The sequence below is a fragment of the Sus scrofa genome, chromosome X (assembly GCF_054392235.1).
Source record: "Sus scrofa isolate SSC_HxYL_T2T_F1_AM1 chromosome X, Sscrofa_HxYL_maternal_Yorkshire_Landrace_v2.0, whole genome shotgun sequence".
Lineage (NCBI taxonomy): Eukaryota > Metazoa > Chordata > Mammalia > Artiodactyla > Suidae > Sus > Sus scrofa.
In genome coordinates this window covers 60,372,882-60,399,590 of record NC_139401.1, presented here as the reverse complement: position 1 = coordinate 60,399,590, position 26,709 = coordinate 60,372,882, and the positions used below count along the sequence as shown (strand labels likewise).

At 39.1% G+C, this 26,709-nt stretch overlaps 1 protein-coding gene across 5 annotated transcripts in view; it reads left to right on the top strand.

Annotated features, from left to right (window-relative positions):
• ARHGEF9 (Cdc42 guanine nucleotide exchange factor 9) overlaps positions 1-26,709 on the top strand; it is a 418,114-nt gene that overhangs the window by 144,816 nt on the left and 246,589 nt on the right. For 3 of the 5 annotated variants that reach the window (XR_014834560.1, XM_085006204.1, XM_085006206.1), the window contains exons 3-4: positions 8,205-8,349; positions 26,040-26,134. Coding sequence is in view for 2 of the 5 variants with exons in the window: in XM_085006204.1 (XP_084862330.1) it covers positions 8,205-8,349; positions 26,040-26,134 (240 nt within the window). In the remaining 3 variants the exon portion in view is untranslated. The remainder of the gene's footprint in view (positions 1-8,204; positions 8,350-26,039; positions 26,135-26,709) is intronic. The other 2 variants (XM_085006210.1, XM_085006208.1) reach the window with 1 other exon arrangement.

The window sequence follows — 26,709 nt, the reverse complement described above, 5'->3', positions numbered from 1 at the left end:
GGAAGCCACACTTCTTCCCAAACATTTCAAAATCATGAGCCACCATAATAATAATAATAATATCTACTATCAGTATAAATATTGGCCATTTTATCCTTGGCTAAATTAGAAGCTTGTTTTAAGAGCATATGATTTAGCTTATTTGGCCAAAGTACTCTAGGGAAAGATGCTGCCCCAAAAGCAATTGTAGTAGCATACCCATGTTACCTTTTAAAAAAATAAGAGCCAACAGTGCAACATGAAAAGTCAATGCTACCTCCCCATGGGTCCCAGCCATTCTCAAGAGCCCAGCTACCAGGCATTGGCTACCAGCTATGCCCATTGCCTCCATCTCCCTGGCAGCACATGAAGGCCATACACCAGCACAAGTATAATAGCCTGCACACATTGAGGAAAAAGATAGCAAGCATCCAAACTAAAAGCAGCCCTCATGTCAAAAAAGAAAAAAAAAGAAAAATAGTAAGCCCTTACAATCTACCCAGGGGCCCTCCAGGACTATGGTATATAATAGCCCTCCAGAGCTATGGTAGTTGTTTTCTTTAAACTAAAAGAACAAAAAAAATATAAGCAAAATGAAGATGCTCAGCAACCATTTCCAGTTTAAAAAAAAAAAAAAGCAGGAGAATTCCCTTGATGCTACAAAGAATGAATCAGAACTTTGCAGTCTAACTGATACTGAGTTCAAAAAGAGATAGTGAAAATACTGAAGGAATTAAGAGCAGATATGAAGGAATTAAGAGCTGATATGAACAGTAATGCAGATTACATTGGAAAGGAACTAGAAAATATAATGAGGAGCCAAAAAAAATTAGGAAATTCATTTGCAAACCCAAGCTGAGTTGAAGGCACTTAAGAGCAGAATGAATAATGCAGAGAAACAAATTAGTGACCTCAAAAATAGAATAATGGAAATCACATAATCAGGACAGCAGGAAAAAACCAAATTAAAAAAAAAAAAACATGAAAGCAATATAAGAGTCTAAGGGATAAATATAAAGTGGGCCAATCTATGCATAACAGAGATTCCAGAAGGAGAAGAAAATGAAAAGGGGATTGAAAATAAAGTTGAAGAAATTATGGTGGAAAACTTTCCAAATCTAAAGGAAACAGATATCAAAGCACTGGGAACTGTATCTGGGCACTTATGATAGAGCATGATAATGTGAGAAAAAGGAATGTATACCTGTATGTGCGACTGAGTCACCTTGCTGTACAGTAGAAAATCAACAGAACACTGTAAACCAACTATAGTGGAAAAAATAAAAAACATTATAAAATAAAAAAATAAAGGAAACACATATCAAGATACAGGAACCACAGATGGGCCCCAAACAAGTTGAACCGAAATAAACACACACCAAAAGATATTACAATAAAAATGGAGAAAAAATTAAAGATGAGAGGATTTTAAAGGCATCAAGGAAAAAAAAAAGTTAATTTTATGGGAACCTCCATAAGGCTATCAGTTGATTTTTCTACAGAAACACTACAGGACAGAAGACAATGGCAAGATATACTCGAAGTTCTAGAAAAGAAGAAACTATAGCCTAGAATACTCTACCCAGCAAGAATATCATTTAAAATTGAAAGAGAAATAAATTATTTCTCCAACAAATAAAACCGTAAAGAATAGAGCAGTACCAAACGCATTCTCAAAGAAATACTGAAAGGGCTCCTCTAAATAAAATCTAAGTAAGAAGAAATAGGCTGGAGGAAATCACAATTGGAAAGTAATCACTTAAATAAGCCAATATACGGAACTAAAAGAAAAAAAAAACTATTGTGAAAGTGATTACAAATACAAGGAACAGGAAAGGATAAACATGAAGATGTTAAAAAAAGGACATCAATATCCCCCACATCCAAAATGCAGGGAAGGAGTGTAAGAAAATCTTGACTCTTTAAAAAAAAATAATTAGAGTCAAAAAACAATAGATCCCAGTGCTACACAGCAGGACCTCATTGCTTATCCATTCTAAGGCAATAATCTGCATCTATTAGCCCCAAGTTCTGAATCCATCCCACTCCCTCCCCCTCCCCCTTGGCAACCACAAGTCTACTGTCTAAACCAGCTATAATGAAAAAAACAAAAATCATTATATAAAAAAAGCAATAGAAAAAAATCAATAAATCCAAGAGCTGGTACTTTGAATTGGTAAATTGTATTTATAAACCTCTGACCAGACTCACCAGGAAGAGGAGAGAAAAAACTCAAACAATATAAGAAATGAAAAAGGATAAATCTCAATGGATACTGCGGAAATACAAAAAAAATATGTATATAAGAGAATACTTTGAACAATTATATGCCAACAAATTTAACAACCTAGAAGAAATGGAAAACTTTCTGAAGACATAGAGCCTGCCAAAACTGAATGAAGAAGAAACAGATCAATAGAACAGACTGATCATTAGAGATGAAATTGAATATGTAATAAAAATGCCCCCTACAAACAAGTCCAGAGCAGATGGCTTCACTGGCAAATTCTACAAAGCATACAAAGAATTTATAACCATCCTCCTTAAATTTTCCCAACAGGTTGAAAGAGAAGGAACAAACTCCTGAAGACATTCTATGAAGCCACTATTACCCTAATATGAAAACCAGACAAAGATACTACCAAAAAAGAAAATTATAGGCCCGTATCTTTGATGAATATAGACACAAAAATTCTCAACAAAATTTTAGCTAACCAAATTCAACAACTTATAACAAAGATCACACACCATGACCAGTAGTATTCATCCCAAATTCACAAGGATGGTTCAAGATATGCAAATCAATCGACACCATACACCACATTAACAAAAAAAAGTCAGAAACCAGATGAGCATCTTAATAGATGCAGATAAATCATTTGACAAAACCCAGTAACCAGGCATGATAAAAACTCTTACCAAAGTGGGTATAGAGGGAACATAACTTACATAAGAAAAGTCATGTATGACAAACCCACAGCCAATAAAATACTCAACGGAGAAAAACCTGAAAGCCTTTCACTAAAATATGGAACAAGACAAGGATGCCCACTCTCACCACTGTTATTCAACATAGTATTGAAAGTCCTAGCCACAGCAAGACAAATGAAAAAAATAAAATGTATTCAAATTGGAAGAGAAGAGGTAAACTTGTCCCTGTATGCAGATGATATGATATTGTATATAGAAAACCCTAAGGACTCTACACAGAAGCTATTCAAACTGATCACCAAATTCAGCAAAATAGCAGGATACAAGATTAACATTCAGAAATCAGTTGCATTTCTGTATACAAACAATGAAGTATTAGAAAAGGAATACAAAAATACAATATCTTTTAAAATTGCACCCCAAAAATGAAACACTTAGGAATAAACCTGACTGAGGAGGTGAAAGACTTATATGCTGATAACTATAAATCATTAATCAAATAAACTAAAGAGGATTCAAAGAAATGGAAAGCTATTTCATGATTCTGGATGGGAAAAAATTAATATCAGTAAAATGGCCATACTACCCAAAGCAATTTAGAGATTCAGTGCAAACCCTGTCAATTACGCATGACGTTTTTCACAGAATTAGAACAAACAATCTAAAAAAAATTATATGGAACCACAAAAGATCCAGAATTGCCAAAGCAATCTTGAGGAAAAAAAAACCAAGTAGGATTCATAACTCTCCCAGACTTCAGACAATATTACATAACTACAGTAATCAAGATGGTGTGGTCCTGTTAACACAAACAGACATACAGACCAATGGAACAGAATAGAGAAACCAGAAAGAAACCCAGATACCTATGTTCAATCAATCATTGACCAAAGAGGAAAGAATACAAAATGCGAAAAAGACAGTCTCTTCAGTAAGTGGTGCTAGGAAAACTAGACAGCTGCATGTAAATCAATGAAACTAGAACACACCCTCCCACCATGCACAAAAATAAACTCAAAATGGCTTAAAGACTCAAACTGTGAGAAAGAGAATGTATATATGTATATACATATGTAAAAGATATATATATATACACACACACACACACACACATATGTATGACTGATCACTTTGCTCTACAGCGTAAATTGACAATTGATTGTTAAATCAACTAAAATAAAATTTTTTTTAAGAAAATTAAAAAAAAATTGGAGTTCCCATTGTGGCTCAGTGGTTAACGAATCTGACTAGGAACCATGAGGTTGTGGGTTCGATCCCTGGACTTGCTCAGTGGGTTAAGGATCTGGCATTTCTGTGAGCTGTGGTGTAGGTTGCAGATACAGCTCAGATCCCACATTGCTGTGGCTCTGGCGTAGACTGGCAGCTACAGCTCTGATTAGACCCCTAGCCTGGGAACCTCCATATGCTGAGGGAGCAGCCCAAGAAATGGTAAAAAAGACAAAAAAAAATTTTTAAAATTAAACATAATACAAAATACCATAAAATTCCTAGAATAGAACATAGGCAAAACATTCTCTGACATCAGATGTTTTCTTAAGTCTGTCTCCCAAAGCTATAGACATAAAACAAAAATCAACCAATGGGACCTAATTAAACTTACAAGCTTTTCCAGAGCAAAGGAAACCATAAAAAAAAGACAATCTATGGAATGGGAGAAAATAGTTGCAAATATGCAAGTAGCAAGTGCTTAATCTCCAAAATATACAACCAACTCTTACAACTCAATAGCAAAAAATCAAACGACCCAGTTGAAAAATGGGCAGGGGACCTGAATAGACATTTCTCCAAAGAAGACATATGGATGGCCAACAGGCACATAAAAAATGCTCAATGTCACTAATTATTACAGAAATGCAAATCAAAACTGCAATGAGGTACCACCTCACACTGGTCAGAATGGCTATCATTAATAAGTCTACAAAGAAATGCTGGTTAGGGTGTGGAGAAAAGGGAATCCTCCCAGCCTGTTAGTGGGCATGTAAATTGTTAAAACCACTGTGGAAAACACTTTGGAGGTACCTCAGCAAACTAAATATAGAACTACCCTAAGATCCAACAGTCCCACTCCTGGCATCTGGAAAAAATTTTTATTGAAAAAGACACATGCACCCATATGTTCATTACAACACTATTCACAATAGCCAAGACATGAAAACAACCTAAAGTCCATTGACAGATGAATGAATTAAGAAGACGTGGTACATATACAAAATAGAATACTACTTAGCCATAAAAAAGAACAAAATAATGCCATTTTTAGTTATACGGCTGGAACTAGAGATTCTCATACTACATGAAGTATGTCAGAAAGAGAAAGACAAATACCATATGATAGCACTTTTATCTGGAATCTAATATATGGCACAAATGAACCTATCTACAGGAAAGAAGGAAACTCATGCACGTGGAAAGCAAACATGTGGTTGCCAAAGCGGGAAAGGGATGGAGTGGGATGGACTGGAAGTTTTGGGTTGGTAGATGAAAACTATTGCATTTGGAGTGCATAGGCAATGAGATCCTGCTGTGTAGAATAGGGACCTCTATCCAGTCAATTTTGATGAAACATGATGGAGGTTAATGTGAGAAAAAGAATGTATGTATATGTATAATTGAGTCACTTTGTTGTGGAGTAGAAATTGACAGAACATTGTAAATCATGTATAATTTTATAAATTAAAAAATTAAAAAATAAATAATAAAAATAATTTTAAAAAAGAAATTAAAAGTTTAGCTTCTGGATCCTCCTAAGACTTAATCTTAAAGGGACAGTTTCTGACAAATTCAGAGGAAAAGGGCATGGGGAGAGTTTCAGAGAAAAATGAAAGTTGGATGATTGAATTAGTATGGGACAACTGAAGTTATAGAGGTGTATGATGTGTAGAAGTGAAGGATGAAGTTGTTGACAGATACGGAGTCTGGCCATGAGTAGAGGAGGGAGAGGCAGAGACAACAAGATGGCATCAGAAAACAAGCCAGAGACAAAAGAAGGCGAGGAAGAAGGGCCTGAAGCTTTGAGAGCTATTTTATCTTTCTTTAATCATTTGTTTGCTTTAGTTAATCTTAAAATATTATTTTCCAAAAAGGCATTTGTAGATTCCTGATAATGTTGGGAAGCCTCAAAATACCAATATAAATATGAATTCCACTCAGCTCTGGAAAATTTTGGGCTATTGAAGTGCAATTTGTTTTTAAGGAAATTAAGTTTGTGGATTTCAAAGTTTCCCATAATGGCCATTGGTATTCTAAATTGCCTTTGGTCAGGTTGGTTCATTTAGTTTAAAATGCACAAGAGAAAGAACCAAGGTTTGCCAGAGTTCCTGTGGTGGAAGGTGCCCTTAAAATGCTGAGATAACTGAGATCTGATTTCTCAAAGGTTTTTCTATAGAGTAAAGGACAATTTTCAAACAGTTTAACTGGCATATAACACCAAGAGCAATTCTAATAGTTTGCAGACTTGAATACCAGCCATTTCTAAGGAAGCAGCTTGGTCCCACAGGAGCCAGGCCAAAGGATTTTTCAGCCAGTTTCCAGTAAACAGCTCCTCTTCCAAAGTAATAGGCTGATGCCTGAAAAACCATCACATTTTCAGAGGAACAGCTCCTATTTCTGGAAGAATTGTACTGAAGGTGTTTTTAGCCAGCTTCTGTTGATACAGTGTGATGTTAAAATCAGATCAAATTGCCAAACAGATATTTGCATACAGAACCAGGCTTTAATGAGAACGATGAAACCTTAAAAGAGATCCCAAATAAGCCTGGAGAGCTTCACATACAAAGAGTTCAGATCCAAGAGAAAGGCATATTTTCAAACTCCAGAGTTGGGGAGAAAACAGTGAGTAACCATGGGCTTAATTATGGGTAACACACCTGTTTGCTCACCAATATTCTGGTCCCTGTTTAGGCCACCAAAATGTTGTCCCCAAATAAAAATACTGCCAGATATTTTGCCAGCAAAGATGTTTTTTATGCTGGATTAGCATAGAATTCCAACTCAAGTTCTGCCACCATGGTGAGCCAAATCTAAGTCCCTGCACAACAAGGGAAGAACACTCTTAGATGAAAAGGAAGTGGGGAGGGCTGTAGTAATGAAAGAGTACATGGCTTTTCATTGGCTTAGTTCTTGCCCAGAAAGGATTCTTCTTTCTTCTTCCTTTTGGGCTCTGCTATCATCAGAGGTCCTAAAGTTCCCCTTCTGGTCTCTGCCCTCTTTTTAATTTAAGTTCCTGCTTATTAGTTTTTTATACCTTTGCCATCCAAACTGTTAACTTCTCTGTACATCCAATCCTCTTAGGGATGGATAATACAGGTGGAAAAAACTATGTTCACAGTGACTTAGGAGTACTAAGGAGGAACTTAAAGAATGTAGGTCCAGGAACTATTTTTTATCTTTTCTAGAAAGATAGCATGGCTGGTTTGCAGTTAGATAAACCTATCATTTATCATTTGATCCCGGGCAATTAATTTATCCTTTCTACCTTTGATTTCCTTACTGTAAAATGGGCTACTATCTACCTTAGGGAGTAGTCGTGGAGACTGAATGATATGGTATGCATAAATATACTCAGTAGGGTATCTGATACATAACGGATACTGCACAGATACTTCATAGATATTACTTTCCTCTTTTTCAACTTGGAGGTCACAATTTTGGAAAAGAAATAAGGATTGAGGATGAAAACACCTGGCTATATTGATATCAAAGGAGGGGACTTGAAATTGGTCTTAGCTAAGATGTGCTTCTGGCAAGAGAAAGTTTCTCTCAGTCTCTCTCATTCTTGCTTTTCCACACATATATAGTCTCTTTTTAAAGTACTTTGTTATGTGCTTTAAGTGCATTATCTCATTTCTTCATCTCACAAGGTAGGTATTATCACTATCCCTTTTATGCAGATGAGGAAATTGAGACTCATCGACATGAATTCATTTGCCTCGTCTCACACTGAGTAAAGGTTAAAGTCAATAGCAAATGCAGAATCCTCACTTCCCCCATTTCAATACGAACCAAACACACAAAAAATCCCCAAGAAGGGATAAACAAATAGGTGCTGTTTTCTTTAATTCAGTTGCTTTATTTTTATTTTCTCTACTCCCTGTTGTCTTTTAGGCTCTTTGTCATTGGATCTTTGCTTGCATTAATTGATGATACACAGTAAACCTGCCTGAATTTGGGAGAAGGACCAGATAGTTCAAATTGGGAGCTCTGTTGTTTAAGCCAAGTGTTGGCTCACTCTCCACCCCCACTGAGTAACTGATCCTGATTAGTTTTCTTTGTAGGTTTTCTTTCCCCCAGACGAACCATCACCAAGGACTCCACCCCTCAAAATCCTCCTGGAAAAATGTCACTCTCTGCCCATCTCAAAGGGCATCCCCCGGGAGCTGGATCAAGTGAGCTGGAGGAGATTCAGAAAGATTTGCACAGGTATGCCTTTTATGCCCTTGTTCCTGAGGCAGGACATGCCCAGCAGGCCTCACACATAGACAGATTGTGTTGACTACCCTTCTTCCACAATCCTTCCTCCCAGTTCCCCAGTACTCTTCCTCAATGGTACTTGAAACTTCACTTAGCAATACCTTGGAATAAATGTTTCCCTTTCCATGCTTTTCTTTTAAAATGCAAATGTCCTTATTTGGGGATCCTTTAATCTCAAAGCACTCAGAAATCTCATTTTCCTCATTTTTTTCCCAGAATCTCTGTATCTAATAATTTCTAAGTCTCGTAAACTCCAATTTCTCCTCTTCATCCTTTTCACAGTGCACTTATAACACTCTCCTGGCCTCAAAGGAACCAATTCCATTTTTCCCACCTCCCATGGGATCATTCTAGCCCTGTCTCTCTTGCATCTTGTTTAGAATTACTCTCTGAGGGTCTCAGGTCCCTTCCCCTTCACTGACCACTAACCATGGAAAGCTCCTCGAGGCTGAAAACAACTTCATTCACTTCACTCAAAACCCAGAGTCTTCCCCCAACCAACACCTCAATTCCTTCCTAGAGCTTCAGGGTACATCTTTTGTAACTCAGCTCGCTAGCCCTGACTTACAGATTCGTGTGGCTCATAAGTAGAGCTCCATCTTCTCCCACAACTGGGAGAATCCATACACTCTTACCTATGGGCCTTAGAACACACATTAACAGTCCCCTAACATGCCCCATCTCCAGTTGTTTTTACAGCAACATAATTTGCATTAATGCTAAGAACATACAAGACTTTGTAGTATTCCTTTCCAAAGTTTTCTATCTTGTCTCCAAGCTCTGGGAACCCTGATCCCACTTCCCTATGACCCAAAGTTTTCTTCAACCCCAAAGATTTGGGAATTGCCACTTCTCTGCTCTTCTCTTTTTTTTCTCCTGACTCCATGTGTTGAGGACATGTGGGATGCTTTGGCTTGGTACTTATTTCCAACCCTGCAATTCTTTGCCAGAATTCTAGGAAGATAAGAGCCAAAGAAATTGCAGGCTTGGGTCTTTTGTCACATCATCTCCTTCAGAAATTCCCAGAAGTAAGGGAGGTGGTAAAAGAGTGAAGAATTCTGAAGGGAGATAATCCTTAACTGTCAAAACTAGGAGAATCTTTAGAGGTTGCTCAGTCATCTTGTTTTATGAATGGGTAAATGGGCTCAGATGGGAGAAGGAACCTGCTCAAGGTCATAAGTCTGTTCATAACAGACTTGTGACTGAGGGCTTCAACCTCCTGACTTTCCACCATCTCAAAATGTGATTTTGTTCCAGTTCTAGGGGAAACTCTTAAACTTTGGAATTTCATGACTTGGTTCCATTCAAGCTCACCTATACTGAATTTGCCAGCCACCTCCTTCCCCCTTAAGAAGACTGCAAGTTGTGGGCACCAAGGCAGCAGTAGACACCTGCCATATTTTCTAAGTCCTTTGCCTGAGAATAAAGCACTCTCACATAATCCCCTGGGAGACTAGGCAAGAGCATCTAAAGAAGGGGATCTGGTCACAGCTGGTTCCCTCCTCCTTTTTTAAGGAAATGAACCCAACCCCCCAGCAATTCAGAGGCTTTTTTAACAGCTGCTACAACTCAACTGCCAAGCACATCAGAGTGCCTCACCCTCACCATGCTCCTGACTGTTAACAGCAAACAGCAGTCCCTCAGGGGAGGACTTAGCAAAGTCAGGGTTAATAGCTATCTTAGGGACTGCTGTGGGCTTATTTATAGATCATTGGTGGGAAAACTTACCTCTGAGTTTGTCATAGGTCCTGCCATCACCTCAGCAGCCACTCTCACCTCAGAGATATAAGTGGCTCTCACATTGCTGTTCTGCTTCTCAATGTCCCAAACAGACACTTGGGTTAAAAATATCCCTAGGGAGGAGAATGGCATCAGTATCCCATTTGGGAAGCCAGTTGTCATTCAGATCCTCTAACATCCCTGGATATTAGTACCTGTTTTACTTCCATATTGCTCAGGGCCCAGAGGACTCCAGTTTGGTTTCTACTGTATAATCTGCCCTTCCATCTTTCTCTACAAACTCTCCTACTATCTCTTCCCTCTTGGCTTCTAACCAGAAGGTTCTCAAGGCAGACTATTATAATGGAAAGAGAATTAGCTTTGGAATGAACAAACCAAAGTTAAAATTTCTGTTCTGTCACTTTGGGAAAGTTGCATAACCTATCTGGACCTCAATTTCACTATCTGATGAAATGAGATACTAGATAACATCTGGCTCATAAGATTATTGTGAGGATAGAGTGAAACAGAATCTGTTAATGTCCCTGTCACAGTTTCTGGATTACAAGGAACTCAGTGATGGCAGTTTCCTTCTCTCCACTGCCCTCTACCAATGTGCCCAAGGATTTCCCCCACAAGCACACACACATACACCACTATAGGGCCCAATCTGAATCTGCCCCAGTACAGACAGGATTACTTCCTCTCCTTCATTCGCTTACTCACTCACACAAAAATTTATTGAGCAAAATTGGAAAGTCAGTGGAATTTGCCTTTTGATAGTCTGGTGTACTGGAAAGGCCAAAAGTTTTGAAGCGAGATATACGTGGATTTGAGTCTTAGTTCTGTCACATATTAGCAGTGTGACCTAGATAGAATAAGTCACTTTACTACTTTGAGACTTAGTTTTTTTTTTTCTGTTATATTAGGATAATCATTTGAACCTTATAGGGGATTCCACAAAACCCAAAAGGAATAACAAACATAAAAGTGCTTTATAAGCTCTTAGGTGCTATACAATTAACAAGATGGGAATGGTAGTAGTAACAATAATAACAAAATTAGAAATGGAGTTATGTCTTACCTAGGCCCTTTACATGGTTGATTATCCATAAATATATGCTGATGTAAATATTAGAATTTGAGATTTATTTTCTAAATAAAGTAGGGCTGAGTTTTCTCCTTGGAAGGACAAGAACCCCGGAAGCATACGCCATGCATGCATATCCGAATGCATATAAACCCTCATATTTGCTGAGCTATGCTCAAACCACTTGAAGCTTGACTAACTCAGGCCTGTTTTGGCATTGACATTCAGATCATTTCCCACTGTGGCCCAACACCTCCCAGTAGGGGCGGTTCTGGATTGGTGTTGACCTAGATTGTTATAGAGTACAGCAAAAAGAATCTAATACCATACAGTTGAACAGCCCTGGGGCTGTTATGAGCAGTCTTAAGCATGACAATGGCTTTGACCAATTAAGAACAAAGTAAAGATGTATCTTTACCCAATATTTGAGTGTTTCTGTGGTGGTGGTGGTGTTAGAATGAAGGAGAGAAGAAAAGACAGCCAACTATATTAGTGAGGTCCCAAGCAAGTTTTATTGACCAAAGAGTTGGCTGGGAACCCTGAGTAAGAACTCAGGTTCCCCACCACTTAGGGAGAGTTAAGTTTTATAGGGCAGGGGTGATGTGTCAAGTCACATATTCATAAAAGGGTGGTTAGGGTCTGGTCAAGGTGGGAGGTTTAATTTTTAGCTGGCTAAAGTTTATTTTATTTTATCTTATTTATTTCCCCAATACATTATTTTTTTCCTACTATACAGCATGGTGACCCAGTTACACATACATTTATACATTCCTTTTTCTCATATTATCATGCTCTATCATAAGTGACTAGACATAGTTCCCAGTGCTACACAGCATGATCTCATTGCTAATCCATTCCAAAGGAAATAGTCTGCATCTATTAACCCCAAGCTCCCAGTCCATCCCCCTCCCTCCCCCTCCCCCTTCGCAACCACAAGTCTATTCTCCAAGTCCATGACTTTCTTCTCTGTGGAAAGGTTAACTTGTGCCATATATTAGATTCCAAATATAAGTGCTATCATATGGTATTTGTCTTTCTCTTTCTGACTTACTTTACTCAGCATGAGAGTCTCTAGTTCCATTCGTGTTGCTGCAAATGGCATTATTTTGTTCTTTTTTATGTATGAGTAGTATTCCATTGTGTATATATACCACATCTTCCTAATTGAATCATCTGTCAATAAATGGCCAAAGTTTAAATAGAACAATGTCCGATAGAACAAATGTCTGATAGCGTTCTGAGGTGCTGGCAAGTACAGGCTGGAGCAGATCTGTAGCTCATGATGACACTTTTATGGCTGTTTTATTGTCCAGAGTTTCCATCTAAAAGATTCCTCTCTGTTTTTAATAGGAAAAGGAGTGAAGGTCTCTTCTTCTGTAGCTTCTTCCTGTTGAGTAGGGCCATCAGTTAGTGGGTAGGGTTATGGTTGGGGGAGTCTGGTGGTATCTGTAGTTCTGCAAAGCCAAGTTCGAGTTGACTCACTTGTCTGTGACTGATTCAATGGTTTTCTGTGAAAAAGAAGAAAACATGAAACAGGGGCGGCCCGGCCATTAGCAGAACAAAGAGAAGGATGAGAGTTATGAGAATGGGGGCTAGCCATGAGATTAAGGAGGAGGCAGAAGGCCAGAAGCCCTGGGTCCCCTGTTGTTGGAACCAGGTTGCTTGTTCTCTTAGGCATTTTATGCCTTCTCTGACCAGTCCTGATTTGATTTTGAAAAACAACAACTCTTTTGTAGGGCTACACAAATTCTCCCTTTTTCTGCTGTAAGGAGGTCTAATCCTCATCTATTTTGTAGTACTATTGTGGCCAGGGAGTCAATTTGATCTTGTAAATAAGTCAATAGATCTGTTATTTCCTTAAGGACCTTACTTAGATATTTGTTCCTGTTCCAATTGCAGTTATGATTTCTATCCTGGCCAATAGGCATAGTAAATGTATTGCTCTGTTTGGCCTTAATAAAGTTGAGATGGGTCTTGGGATGGGATCAGTTTCTAGAGAACATTGGATGGGTGGGGCAAGAAAGGTTAAAGTACAAGATTCAGTCCAGTTAGTTGGTAGGTATGCATATATACTGTTACCACAAAGGAAAAAGAGCCCTTGTCCAAAATCAAGGCAGCCTGTGAGATGATAGGTTACTACATGTTTCCATTGTCCAGATCCTCTACGATTTCCTCCAATGACCTGAGGAACACCAAAACTGAAGATAGTAACTGACATTGCTATGTGGGCTGTTCTCAAAGTTTGGAGTAAAATGGATTTGTTTTTTCCTCAGGGGTGTGGTTTTCAGTATCTATCCTATGTTGTGCTATGTCCAGGAATGCTCTATAGGGTGCAGGTAAATTTAATAACATACCGTGATCAGGTTTGAATTGGAGAGTGTATTGGTTATCTGGGTTAATGTTTAAGGACCAGATTCCTCATCCCTGACAGAAATATAAGCCATATGAACCTATCCATATTCCCCATAGTGCTGTAGGCCTTGGTGCTCAACTTGAGGTCCCAGCCTCTATATACTCATGATAACTTTGGGGTGATAGGTCTATCGTAAGATTACAATACCTGAGGTCCATATTTCCAAGGGTTTTTCTCCTGAAATTACGTTCCAAGGTTTTCTTCTGATACAGAGAGGGACCTTGGCCACTAAAGGGGCTGATAAATACCCTTGCTGTCCTGAAATTGGAATGATGTAGGACAGGAGAGGAGAGACCTGTGTTTGAAATTAGACCTTAAACAAATTAGACCTACCAAAATCTGAGATATCATCTCCTTCTTATAGTTTAAGGAAAACCTGAGTCTGTTCCTAGGCCTATAAGGGGGCAGGACGGGCTTGAAAGGCAGGTGCTGATAGGAATACAAATCCAACAGGGTAAAGAGGAGTTGTGGGTAATGTCTGAGACAATATCTATAGAGGTCTGTAATGAAGGGATTAGGTGGGGAGAGAGCTTGGGACATTAGGATGAGTTTAAATATGATCATTAAATAAATTGTATGTTAGAAGACATAGAATAAATGAGTGCCATGTCAAAAGATCTAGAAGGATATCCAAGAAATCACCTTGGAGCCAAAGGTCAGCGATGTAAGAAAGGAGGTCTCTGTGGTTAGTTAGGTGGTATGAAGAGTCATATGTCAGGTTGTCAATTATGACATTTAGAAAGTTTGTGAGGTGTTTCTTGGTTCTAATTTATTGAGGGAGTAATGATCTGTCATCGAGGTTCTGTTAGTTTTGAGTGATTTTCTTTCCCCAGAGTACTTGATGTACTTCACGAAAGCAGTCTGTGGAGTACCAGGGAACTGTTTTGCAAGGGAGTGTGAGGAGAGCAAATAGAAATTAGATGGCCAAAATGAGGACTAAGAGAATGACCAGGTTAAAGAGAATCTTATCTAGGCCTTGTTATTTAGTCATAGCTTAATAAATGATCAGTGGAGATTGTCTTCAGGTAGTAGTTTCAGCTGTGGCAGTGTTTTCTGCTGCCAAGGAGTCAGTGTCAGTTTCTTCAGGAATTCAGGAAAGTCTCTGGCTGGTAGCAGAGAGCTGAGTAGCTTTCTATTTAGGTGAAGTTGGATAAGGGGAGGAGGTAATGAGAGGGTGTCTAGTTCAGAATTGGAGGCTCATTGAAGCTGGGTGTGATGAATCCATCCTGCTTCTCCCATTAGTTTAGCAGCACTAGGGATGTTGAGCACTACCTGGAAAGGGCCAGTCCATCTGGGTGTTAACAGAAACCCTATGTTTTAGCCAAACCCAGGTTCCAGAATTAGAGTCGAAGGATCATAGTACCGTACAGGAGAGGGTAAATAGTCATTTACATATTGTCTAAGTAGATGGCTGGTTAAATGAGGGCAGGCCATATTTTAGAAAATAGAGAGTTGGGGTTGCCTGTGGCTAGTTGTTGTAAATAAATGATCTTCCATACATTAGTTCAAAAGGACTTATCTCTAGAGTTTTTCTGGGTAAAGCTCATAAGCACATAAGTGCTAATGGCAAGAGGGTAATCTGTTTGTTGTGTTTCAAGGGTTAATTTGGTTAGTTGTTGCTTTAGGAGGGAATTAGCTTTTTCCACTTTTCCTGAGGACTGGGGATGATAAGTAAGATGATAATTCCACTGGATTCCTAAGAGTTTATAGAGTTCCTAAATTATGTTTGAGATGAAAACTGGACCATTGTCTGATTGAAGAGAATTGGGATGGCCAAAGCAAGGCAGAATTTCTTTTAATAGAACTTTTGCTGCTTCAGATGCCTTTTCATTAGTTGTTGGAAATGCCTCAATCCACCCTGTAAAGGTGTCTATCCAGGTGAGTAAATGATGAAAATGTTTTATTTGGGGTACGTGGGTAAAAGTCCATTTGCCAGTCTTCTCCAGAAAGGTGTCCTTGAGCCTGATGTGTAGGAAATGGAGGTGGCCTAATCTGACCTTGAGGTGATGATTGGAAGCACATCTTACATGACTATGTGACCTTTTCCAAGTTTGAGTAATCACTTGGGATATTAGCAAAGGTCTAAAACCTACATGGAACTGATTATGTATGAGTTGTAGTATGTCATGTATTTGTTCTTTAAGGATTATAGGCTTGCTGTGTAGAGTCACGCAGTGGTTTTGTGTCTTTGCCCCTAATTCTGTGTAGTCATGTTCTTGTTGATTATAATGAGGGTTAATGAAGTTTGATTGTAATGGGATGATTTGGGGAAGCTGGGAATTCAAGGCATATCTCTTTGCTTCTTTATCTGCTAGGGCATTTCCCCAGTAAGGGGTGAAGAGGGGGGTTGATGGCCTTTTATGTGAATAATTGCTATCTTCTTTGGAAGTCATGCTGCCCATAGCAGTGGTGTATAAGGTATCTGTTGACTATTGGAGTGCCTTGGGTCATTAAGAAACCTCATTCTTGCCATATATTGCAGCATGTGAATGGAGTATGTGATAAGCATATTTAAAGTCTATATATATATTTTATGATTTTGTCCTTGGCTAGTGCTAAAGTAGGAGTCAAAGCCACTACTAATTCAGCTTGTTGAGAGGTGGTTCCAAGGGAAAGTGTAGAGGACTCTAAAACTTTTGTTTCTGTGACAATGGTATAACCTGCTTTATGTGGGGAAGTATTACTTGCACTGGCATCTGTATACTGATTAGGTGTTTCTGGTATAAGTTTTTCAGATAGTTGAGGAAAGGGGGTTAATAAGGAATCAACTACTTCAATACAGGAATGAAAGCAGTCAATAGATTAGAGAGGTTGGGAGAGCAGGGAAGCTGGGTTAAGGGTTGAACATCTTTTAAAGGGGTCCTCAATGAGAAGGGTGTTTTGGGGCCTGTGGAATTAATAAGGTAGAGGCATACATTACATTAATAATATACGTTAATAAGGTAGATGGCATAGAGGCCATCCTTGGATGACTGACCCTAGTTGTTTGGACAAGTAAGTGATGGGGTGGAGTTCACCTCCATATTGTTGTGTCAGGAGACCCACAGCAAATCCCTCTCTTGCATGTATGTAGAGTAAGAATTCTTTAGAAGAGTTAGGAAATCCCAGGGCTGGGGCAGTGAGAAGTGTCTGTTTTAATTTTTGAAAAGGATCCTTAATGGATATAGATGGTCCTGAAGTTTCCTCGATGGGTCTATGTGGAGCCTTGTAAAGTGGCTTTGTCAAAATTCCAAAATTGGGCATCAATAGTCTAAAATATCCTACCAGAACTAAGAATGTTTAAGACTTCTTATTTGTTTAATGGGATAGGCATCTGTTCAAAGAGAGCTTTTCTATCTGTAGTGAGAGCTGTGTGTGGGGGGGTTAAGAGAAGTCCAAGATGGAAGACAGTTTATTGACATAGTTGAGCCTTGAAGGGGGCTACCCAATATCCCTTGTCAGCCAAGAAATTTAAAAGGAGAGAAGTGTGTTGTTGTAAGGGAAAGAATGAGGGGCTTCAAAGCAAGAGGTCATCTACATATTGCAAGATTGTACTAAGTTTTATGTAAAATTGGCTAATGTCTTTGGCTAAGACTTGGCCAAAGGAATGTGGGCTATCTCTAAAACCCTGATAGAGGACTGTCCAGGTCAGTTGAGTAGCTGAGAGAGTGTTCGGGTCAGTCCATATAAATCAATAAATCAATAAATCTGACAGGTTGGGTTTAGGGGAATCATGGAAAAGTCGTCTTTTAATTCAAGGACAGAAAAATAAGAAATATCAGAAGGGATATGAGACAGCAGAGTGTATGGGTTTGGAATGACCAGGTTAATGGGTAGGACTACCTGATTGATGAGGCGAACATCCTGAAATAAATTAAAGGACCCATCAGGTTTTTTAACAGGAAGGATAGGAGTATTGTATGGAGAGTGAGTAAGCTTAAAAATATTACCCTTTAGGAGGCATTGAATGATAGGTTTTAGGCCTTTTTTAGCATCTAGACTAATGAGATATTGAGATTGGTTAGGGAATTATGTACAGTCCTTTAGTTTTATGACAATGGGAGAGTGATAGCTAGCAATTGTAGGGATACTAGTGTCCCAAACAATAGGGTTTATATCAGAGGGGAGAGAGAAGGGACTGGGAGGGGCAAGCTCTGAGTCTGGCTGGCATAAGAGTATAATTTTGTGTTTGGTTTTTGTGGGGAATTGAATGTAGTCCTGGAATTTAATTAAGATGTCTCTCCCGATTATAGGATTATGGTTATGTGGGGATGACTAGGAATGAATGGCAAAAAGTGGTGTCAAAGAGTGTGCAGATTAAAGGTTCACCCTGTTGTGGTATAGTGGGTAATCGATCTAGAGGTGGGGGAGGTGTAGGTTATACCCTGAAAACTGGTAGTACAGAGTATGTGCCCTGTGTCTAGTAAGAATGACACAGTCTTACCTGCTACTGCCATAGATCTCCGAGGCTCTAGAGTGGTAGTAAGAGGGTGGGGGCCTGGTGGCCTTGGGCCCTGTAAATCTTCCATGGCCAGGCCCAACAAGTTGTGCATGTTGATAGTCTCTGCAGCAGATTTCATGGGGTTGGGGCAGCAATGGTCTGCCTGGGCTTCCCATAGTCCCCCTACCAATGTACCATTTGGCCACATTTATGGCAAGGGCCTGACAGAGGCCTCAGATTGGAGCATTCCCCATGTCCAATGTCCCTCAAAACCACATTTGAAACAGGCCCCTGGTGTGTGTGTGTGGGGGTGTCATTTTATTCTTTGTGTTTAATATACCTAGTTGGGGACCTTGGTTTATTTTTTGAGGATTTTCTTGTATGGCAGCAGCAAGAAGCTGATATTTAGTTATGGATTGTTTTAGTTTTGGGGCTTTTTCTTCTTCCTATTATTAAAGACCTTTAAATCAGCTTTAATAAGGTCACTTTGTGGGGTCAAGGGGCCATCTTCTAGCTTCTGTAGTTTATTTTTTATATCTAGTACTGACTGAGAGCTAAAGTGCATGTGAAGATAGGTCTTACTCTCTTCACTTCTAGGTTTAAGATGGTGTATTTAAGACTAGCCTCTGTAAGATGTGACATAAGAGCTGGATTTTCTTGGGGCTCTTGTATTATTTCTCTAATTTTATCATAATTAGCAATGTTTAATGAGCATTTTTTTCATATCCTCTATTAGGAAGGAGATAAAGTGGCCTCTCTTTTGCCTATCTAGGGAGTCTGTTTGATAGTTCCAATTAGGGTCCACATGAGGGACAGCCAGAGTTCCTATGGGATTGTTAGCAGGATCTTGAAAGTCTGCATGGGGTTGAGCTACCAGCCAAATTTGTTCCTTTCTTCAGGGGGATAATAGTTAAGGATAACATATATATCTTGCCAAGTCAGGTCTTAGGAGTGAATGAGATTTTTGGAATTCTTTTTTTTTTTTTTTTTTGTCTTTTTGCCATTTCTTGGGCTGCTCCTGCGGCATATGGAGGTTCCCAGGCTAGGGGTTGAATCAGAGCTATAGCCACCGGCCTACACCAGAGCCACAGCAACGCAGGATCCGAGCCACATCTGCAACCTACACCACAGCTCATGGCAACGCCGGAACCTTAACCCACTGAGCAAGGCCAGGGATCAAACCCACAACCTCATGGTTCCTAGTCGGATTCGTTAACCACTGAGCCATGACGGGAACTCCTGGAATTCTTTTGTATGAGTAGTGGGATCTGAGATAAAGGAGTTGAGGCATTTTTCTATTTGGGATAAGTCTCCCAGAGAGAAAGGAACATGAACTCTGGCAGTGTCTTTGGCTCCTGTGACCTCCCTTAAAGCAAGGAGAGGGGCCTCTGAAGATTTTTTTTTGTGTGGGATCTGGTCATGGGGGGATTATGGCTGGGGGGGGGGATTTGGGGGCAGGGGTTCAGGGTCATGAGGAATCAGAGTGGGAACGAGGCATTTATGGGGTCAAAGAAATGGAAGAAGGATAGGGAGGAGGATATTTGGATTCAGCTTGTGGGAAGGGTGAGGAGAGACTGCGAGAGGATGTTCATTTAGTAGGAGAACCTGATATGAGTTACAGTCAGAGCAAAGAGAGGGTTGAGACCTTAGGTAGACAAACGCCTGGATGTAGGGAACTTCTGACCACTTCCCATTGCATTGCAGAAAATTTTCTAGATCACATTGAATTTGGTAATCAAAAATGTGCTGTTTTCAGGCCATTGCCTTCTGTTATCCAATTTATATTAGGGCAAGGCCATATTGCAGAAGAAAATGAGACCCTTGGGCTTAATATCTGGGAGAAGTCCCAGAGTTGAAAGGTTATGAAGAAGACAACTGAGAAGTATGTCCCATGGAGGGAGAGAAAAGGAGGCACCCGTAGCATTAATTTGGGAGTGGAAGGCCGATATATGGAGCCTTTTAGCCCACCTAGGTGCTCTGAGAGGCTTCCCACTGAGAGGTCCTAGGATCTGAACTAGGGAATCCACCCAATCAGAAGGGTATCCCCCTAGGGAAGTCTGAGATCTGAGACAGAGGCTCTGTCCTGATCAGGAAATGTCTTTCCAGAGGAGGGGGATCAACCAGCCCCTGGGACAAGTCAGGACCTGGCTGACTGGACATCCAGACTTTATGAAAGTAGGATCAGTCTGGGTTGGAGACAAAAGAAAAATAGAAGAGGAGAGCTTCAATATTCACTCACCTTCCACTCGTTTTGAAATGAAGGCCAGTGTGGAGTGTGTTGGGGGGTGGTGGTAATCATCAGAAGGCACTTGAGACCTCAGAGCTCCATAGTCACAAAGAAGAGAGGGAGACTTTCACTCATATGAGCAGTAGTTGCTGGGAGAAAGAACTGAAGAAACCTTCAGAGCTCACCAGGGAGTAGCCCTGGCCTGAGTCTTCAGTTGTTCCAATAGCCTCTCTCCATTCACTGAAAGGCTCTTCAGTTTAGGGGATAGAAAACAGGAAAAGAGTTTAAGAACAGAGGAGGTTTCCACCCTTTTGGGCTAAAAACTACTGCCCCCAAGACCTAGAAGTACCTTCAGAATACCCCCAGAGAGTAGCCCTGGGTGGTGTCATCAATTGTTCCTCTAAGCCTTGGAGCATTAGGAGAAGCCTGGAAATTAGAAAGGGAGGGCCGGCTAACACTCCTGGGTTTCAGCACCAAAATGTTAGTGCACAGGAGAGAAGAAAAGACAGTCAACTGGAGCAAGATGTCTCGAGAAAGTTTTATTGACCAGAGAGATGGCCTGGGGCACTGAGAAAGAACTCAGGCCCCCCACCACTTAGGAAGAGTTAAGTTGTATAGGACAGGGGTCGTGTGTTGTATCATAATCATGGGACTGTGGTTGGGGTCTGGTCCAGGTGGGAGGTTTAATGTTCTGCAGTGGTGGCAAGTATGGGCTGTAGTAGATCTATAGCTCATGGTGACACTTTTGTGGCTGCTTTGCCTAAGATTCAAACCTATAGCTCATGATGACACTTTTAAGGATGGTTTGCTGTTCAGAGTTTCCACTTAAGAGGTGGGTATCATTTATCCATGTTTGATAACTGAGCCAGGTGTCATAAGACCTGAGTTCTCTACTGGGTTTCTTTTTTTTTTTTAATTGAAGTATGATTGCTTTACAATATTATGTTAGCTTCATGTGTGCAGAGTAGTGATTCAGTATTTTTTGCAGATTATATTCCATTATAGGTTATTACAAGATAATGTCTACAATCTCTTATGCTATGCAGCATATCCTTTTTACTTTATATTTTATATGTAATAGTTTGTATCTGTTAATCTCATACCCTAATTTATCCCTCTCCCTTTCCCTCTCCTCTTTGGTAACCATGAGTTTGTTTTCAATATTTATGAGTCTGTTTCTCTTTTTCATATAGATTTACTTGTATAACTTTTTAGATTTTGTGTGTAAGTGGTAGAATACAGTACTTGTCTTTCTCAGACATATTTGACCAAGCATGACGTACTCTAGGTACATCCATGTTGCTGCAAATGGCAATATTTCATTATTTTTTATGGCTTTGAGGTCTTTTGTGGTTCCATATGAATTTTAGGATTTGTTCTAGTTCTTCTAGTTCTGTGAAAAATGTCATTATATATTAGAAAATGTCATAGGTCTTTTGATAGAGATTGCATTAAATAAGATTGATTTGGGGAGTATGGGCATTTTAATTATCCTAATTGCACCGGGAGATCTATTGTGGCACAGCAGTTATTTTCTCTATAGTGGCTTTGGTCACTGCTGTGGCACAGGTTCAGTCCCTGTCCTGGAAACTTCCACATGTTGTGGAGGGTGGCCAAAATAATCTTAATTGCACTGGATATCTTTCCATTTCTTTTATCATCTCCAATTTCCTTCATTATTGTTTTATAGTTTTCAGAGTATAGGTCTTACAACCTCCTTGGTTAAGCTCATTGCTGGGTATGTTTAATGTGGTTTTAAATGGTATTAGTTTTTCAACTTTCTCTTTCTGCTATTTCATTATTAGTGTATAGAAACCAACAGATTTTTGTATATTAACCATATGTCCTGTAACCTTGTTTAAATCATTTATTAGTTCTAATAGTTTCGCATGGAGAATTTAGGGTTCTCTATACAAAGTATCATATCATCTGTAAATAGTGACAGTTTTACCTCTTTCCCTTGCCAATTTGCATATATTTTATTTCTTTTTTTCTTGTCTGATTGCTAGGGTTAAGACTTCCAATACTATATTAAAGAGAATTGGTGAGACTGGGCATTTTTGTTTGTTCTTTTTTTTTTTTTTTTTTTTTTTTTTGGCCATTTCTTGGGCCGCTCCCGCGGCATATGGAGGTTCCCAGGCTAGGGGTCGAATCGGAGCTGTAGCTGCCAGCCTACGCCAGAGCCACAGCAACACGGGAACCGAGCTGCGTCTGCAACCTACACCACAGCCCACGGCAACGCCGGATGGTCAACCCACTGAGCAAGGGCAGGGACTGAACCCGCAACCTCATGGTTCCCAGTCGGATTCGTTAACCACTGCGCCACGAAGGGAACTCCTGTTTGTTCTTGAATTTAGTGAGAAGGCTTTCAGCTTTTCAGCATTGAGTATTATGTTAGCTGGGAGTCTGTCATGAATGTCCTTTATTACGATGAGATATGATCCCTCTATATGCACTTTAATGAGAGCTTTTATCATAAAAAATAGATGTTGAATTTTGCCAAATACTTTTTCTGCATCAGTTGAGATGATCATGGGATTTTTATTCTTCCTTTTGCTAATCTACTGTATTACATTGATTGATTTGCCAATGTTGAGCCATCCTTGTGACCCTGGAATAAATCCAACTTGGTCATAGTATATGATCCTTTTTATATATTTTTATATGTAGTGTGCTAATATTTTGCTGAGGATTTTTGTATTTACATTCATCAAAGATATTAGTCTGTAATTTTCTTTTTTTTTTTGTAGTGTCTTTGTCTGTTTTGGTATCAGGATAATGGTGGCCTCATAGAGCAAATTTGAAAGTGTTCCCTCCTATTCAATTTTTTTGAATAGTTAGAGAGGAATAGACATTAGTTTTTCTTTAAATGTTTGGTAGAATTCTCATATGAAGATGTCTGCTCCTGTACTTTTGTTTGCTATGATTTTTTTTTATTACAGATTCAATTTCATTTTCCGTGATTAGTCTGTTCACATTGTCTGTTTCTTCTTAGATTTGGCAGACTGCATGGTTCTAGAAATTTATTCATTTTTTCTAGGTTGTCCAATATAACTGTTCACAGTATTCTCTTATGATTTTTTGCATTTCTGTGTAATCGGTCATTATTTATCCTCCTTTTTATTTTGTTTCTGTGAAATCAGTCATTATTTATCCTCCTTTTTATTTTGTTTATGTGGATCCTCTCTTCTTGATGAGTGAGATTGGCTAAAGATGAACCAATTTTGTTAATCTTTTTTTTTTTAAAGCACTTGGTTTCTTTGATCTTTTCTATTGTGTTTTTGATTTCTATTTTATTTCCTTTCTAATCTTTATTATTTCTTCCCTTCTGCTGATTTTTAGATTTGTTTGTTCTTTTACCAGTTCTTTTAGGTGGCAATTTAGACTGTTCATTTGAGATTTTCTTGTTTCTTGAAGAAGACCTATATTGCTATGAACTTCCCTCTTAGAATTGCTTTTGCTGCATCCCATAGATTTTGGAAATTTGTGTTACCATTTTTATTTGATTGGAGTTATTTTCTGATTTCCTCTCTGATTTCATTGTTGAAACTTTATTTTTTTAATAGCATGATTTTTAGTCTTCATTTGTTTTTTTCTCTACCCATTTTTCTCTCTATGGTCTATTTCTAGTTTCATACCATTGTGGTCTGAAAAAAAATGCTTGATATAATTTCTATCATCTTAAATTTGTTGAGGTTTGTTATGTGATCTATCCTGGAGTACATTCCATGTGTACTTGAAAAGAGTGTTTATTTTTCTGTCTATGTGTATAATATCCTGTAGACATCAATTGTAACTGCTCTATTGCATCATTTACTGTCACCTTAATGATTTTCTGTCTGGATAATCTGTCTGTGGATGCTGGCAGGGTGTTAAAGTCTCCTACTATTACTGTATTATTGTCAATTTCTCCCATCACATCTGTTAGTATTTGCTTTATATATTTAAGTACTCCTGTATTGAGCATGTATATGTTGATGAATATAATATCCTCTTATTGCGTTTATCCCTTTATCATTATATAATGTTCTTCTTTGTCTTTTTTTTTTTTTTTTTTTTTTTTTGGTCTTTTTAGCTATTTCTTGGGCCACTCCCGTGGCATATGGAGGTTCCCAGGCTAGGGGTCGAATAGGAGCTGTAGCCACCGGCCTACGCCAGAGCCACAGCAACGCGGGATCCGAGCCGCGTCTGCAACCTACACCACAGCTCACGGCAACGCCGGATCGTTAACCCACTGAGCAAGGGCAGGGACCGAACCCGCAACCTCATGGTTCCTAGTCGGATTCGGTAACCACTGCGCCACGACGGGAACTCCTTCTTTGTCTTTTTAAATAGCTTTTTTTGGCCACACCCACAGCATGCAGAAGTTTCCAGGCCACAGATCAAACTCATGCCATAGCCATGGCAATGCCAGATCCTTAACCCACTGAGCCATCAGAAAACTCCCTCTCTTTGTCTTATGTTATAGCCTTTATTTTAAAGTCTCTTTTTCTGATATGAATATTGCTATTCCTGCTTTCTTATCTTCCATTTGCATGAAAAATATTTTTCTATCCCCTCACATTCAGTCTGGGTGTGTCTTTAGCCCTGAAGTGAGTTTCTTGTATTTGGCCTATTGAAGGATTTTATTTTTTATCCAGTCAGCCACCATATGTCTTTTGATCAGAGCATTTAGTCCATTGACATTTAAAGTGATTATTGATAGGTCTGTACTTATCACCATCCTATGACTTTTTCTCTAGTAATTTTTGTAGTTCTTTTCTGATCATTTCTTTTTGTTTCTCCTTTTGTTGTTTGATCATTTTCATTTGTAGTATGTTTGGGTTTCTTTTTGTTTGTTTGTTTCTGTATATTTATTTTAGGTTTTTGATTTGTGGTTACTATGCTGTTTATATATTTTGACCCATAATTATATCTACTATTTAAACTGATCATTGCTGGATTTCTTTGTGTGTTGTGTGTAGTCTGTTCTAATCTTTCCCCTCAGTAAGAGAAGGGAAGGGAAGGGAGCCTCAGTATCCTTATCTTTTAAGCGGAGGAAGTGCTCTTTGACTGTTCTAAGAACACAGACTTCACTTTCTAACTGAGTCTGACTAGATATGTCCTCAGTTTCTCCTCATACTCACAGGCTTTTGGACACATTTACTGCTCATATTTCTTAATAGGTGGGTAATAGAAAGGAATGAAAAGTTAAAACCAGGTAAGTGTTAGGAGGGGCAAGAAATTATAGCTATTACTGGAAGCAAGATTTTGACAAAATTTGTGTTTTTTTTTTTTTTTTAACCACACCCATGACATGTGTAAGTTCCTGGGCCAGGGACTGAACCTGCACCACAGCAGTAATGAGGGCCACAGTGGTGACAATGCCATATCCTTAACCTGCTGAGCCACCAGTAAAGTCCAGTATTTGTGTATTTTAATTAACCAAACTTTCCATACCATGTAAAACTTCAGGTACCAGAGATTTGTCCAGACCTGGAGTTCTTCTTTGCAGTTACAGACAGGATTCTGAGGTTCTTCCTTTCCCAAAATATCTGAGCAGTGTAGAGAAGGTCCAGGGTACCTCAGATACTGGCTTTGGATTTCTTCTTTACTAACTTCTGCCCCCTTTATCACTATCACTGGCCTTGCTTAAGCATAACCTTCCCTCCCACCCCTCAGCCACCTCAATTCTGGTAATTCTGAGAGATAGACCATGTTCACCAGCAGCAAGAACTCTCTAAAAGGATCTGATTCTGGACTCAACCTAAGGGGTATTCTCTTACCACAGATAACTTGAACCAGAGATCCAAGACACTAGAAACCTATAAGAACATCACTGGATACTTGAACCCCCAGGGACCAGGAACCAAGTATGTTAATGAGGTAAGACATTTTTCCAAGTTTCATCTTGGAACTTGTTGAGCCTCTGGAACCATTTATTTCTTCTAAGCTATCTTTTAACTGTATATATTGCTTACAGCTTCCAACATGTGGAATGGAAGCAATTTTTAAAATGGGTTTCTAAGCTATTTTATGACTACAAAAATGTTGGGAGTATTAACCTTTTTTCCCTGAGGTTAATTTTTCTGTGAAATAAATCAAGGACTTTTTATGGCTTCCACACAACCTGCTGCTGCCGATGTCTTTGGCTACCTTTCCTGTGGCAGATGGGAGGATGGGCTGTGAGATTTTAAACCATGGGAAATTCGATTTACTTTTATTCCATCTTTTGGGTTTATGACCATCTTCAGTGATAATTGGTGGCATATTTATGTGCATTTGCTTGGAAATGTTTTATAAATGCATATATATAATAGCTGGTTTTGGGAGTTCAGTGATAGCTGGCTTCTTTATCTCCATGTCTCTATATCCATGTCTCTTGAGTATTTATGTAAGTATAATAAGTGTAGTTTTCTCACTGTATCTCTGTTCATGTGCATGTCTGTTCACATATGCCT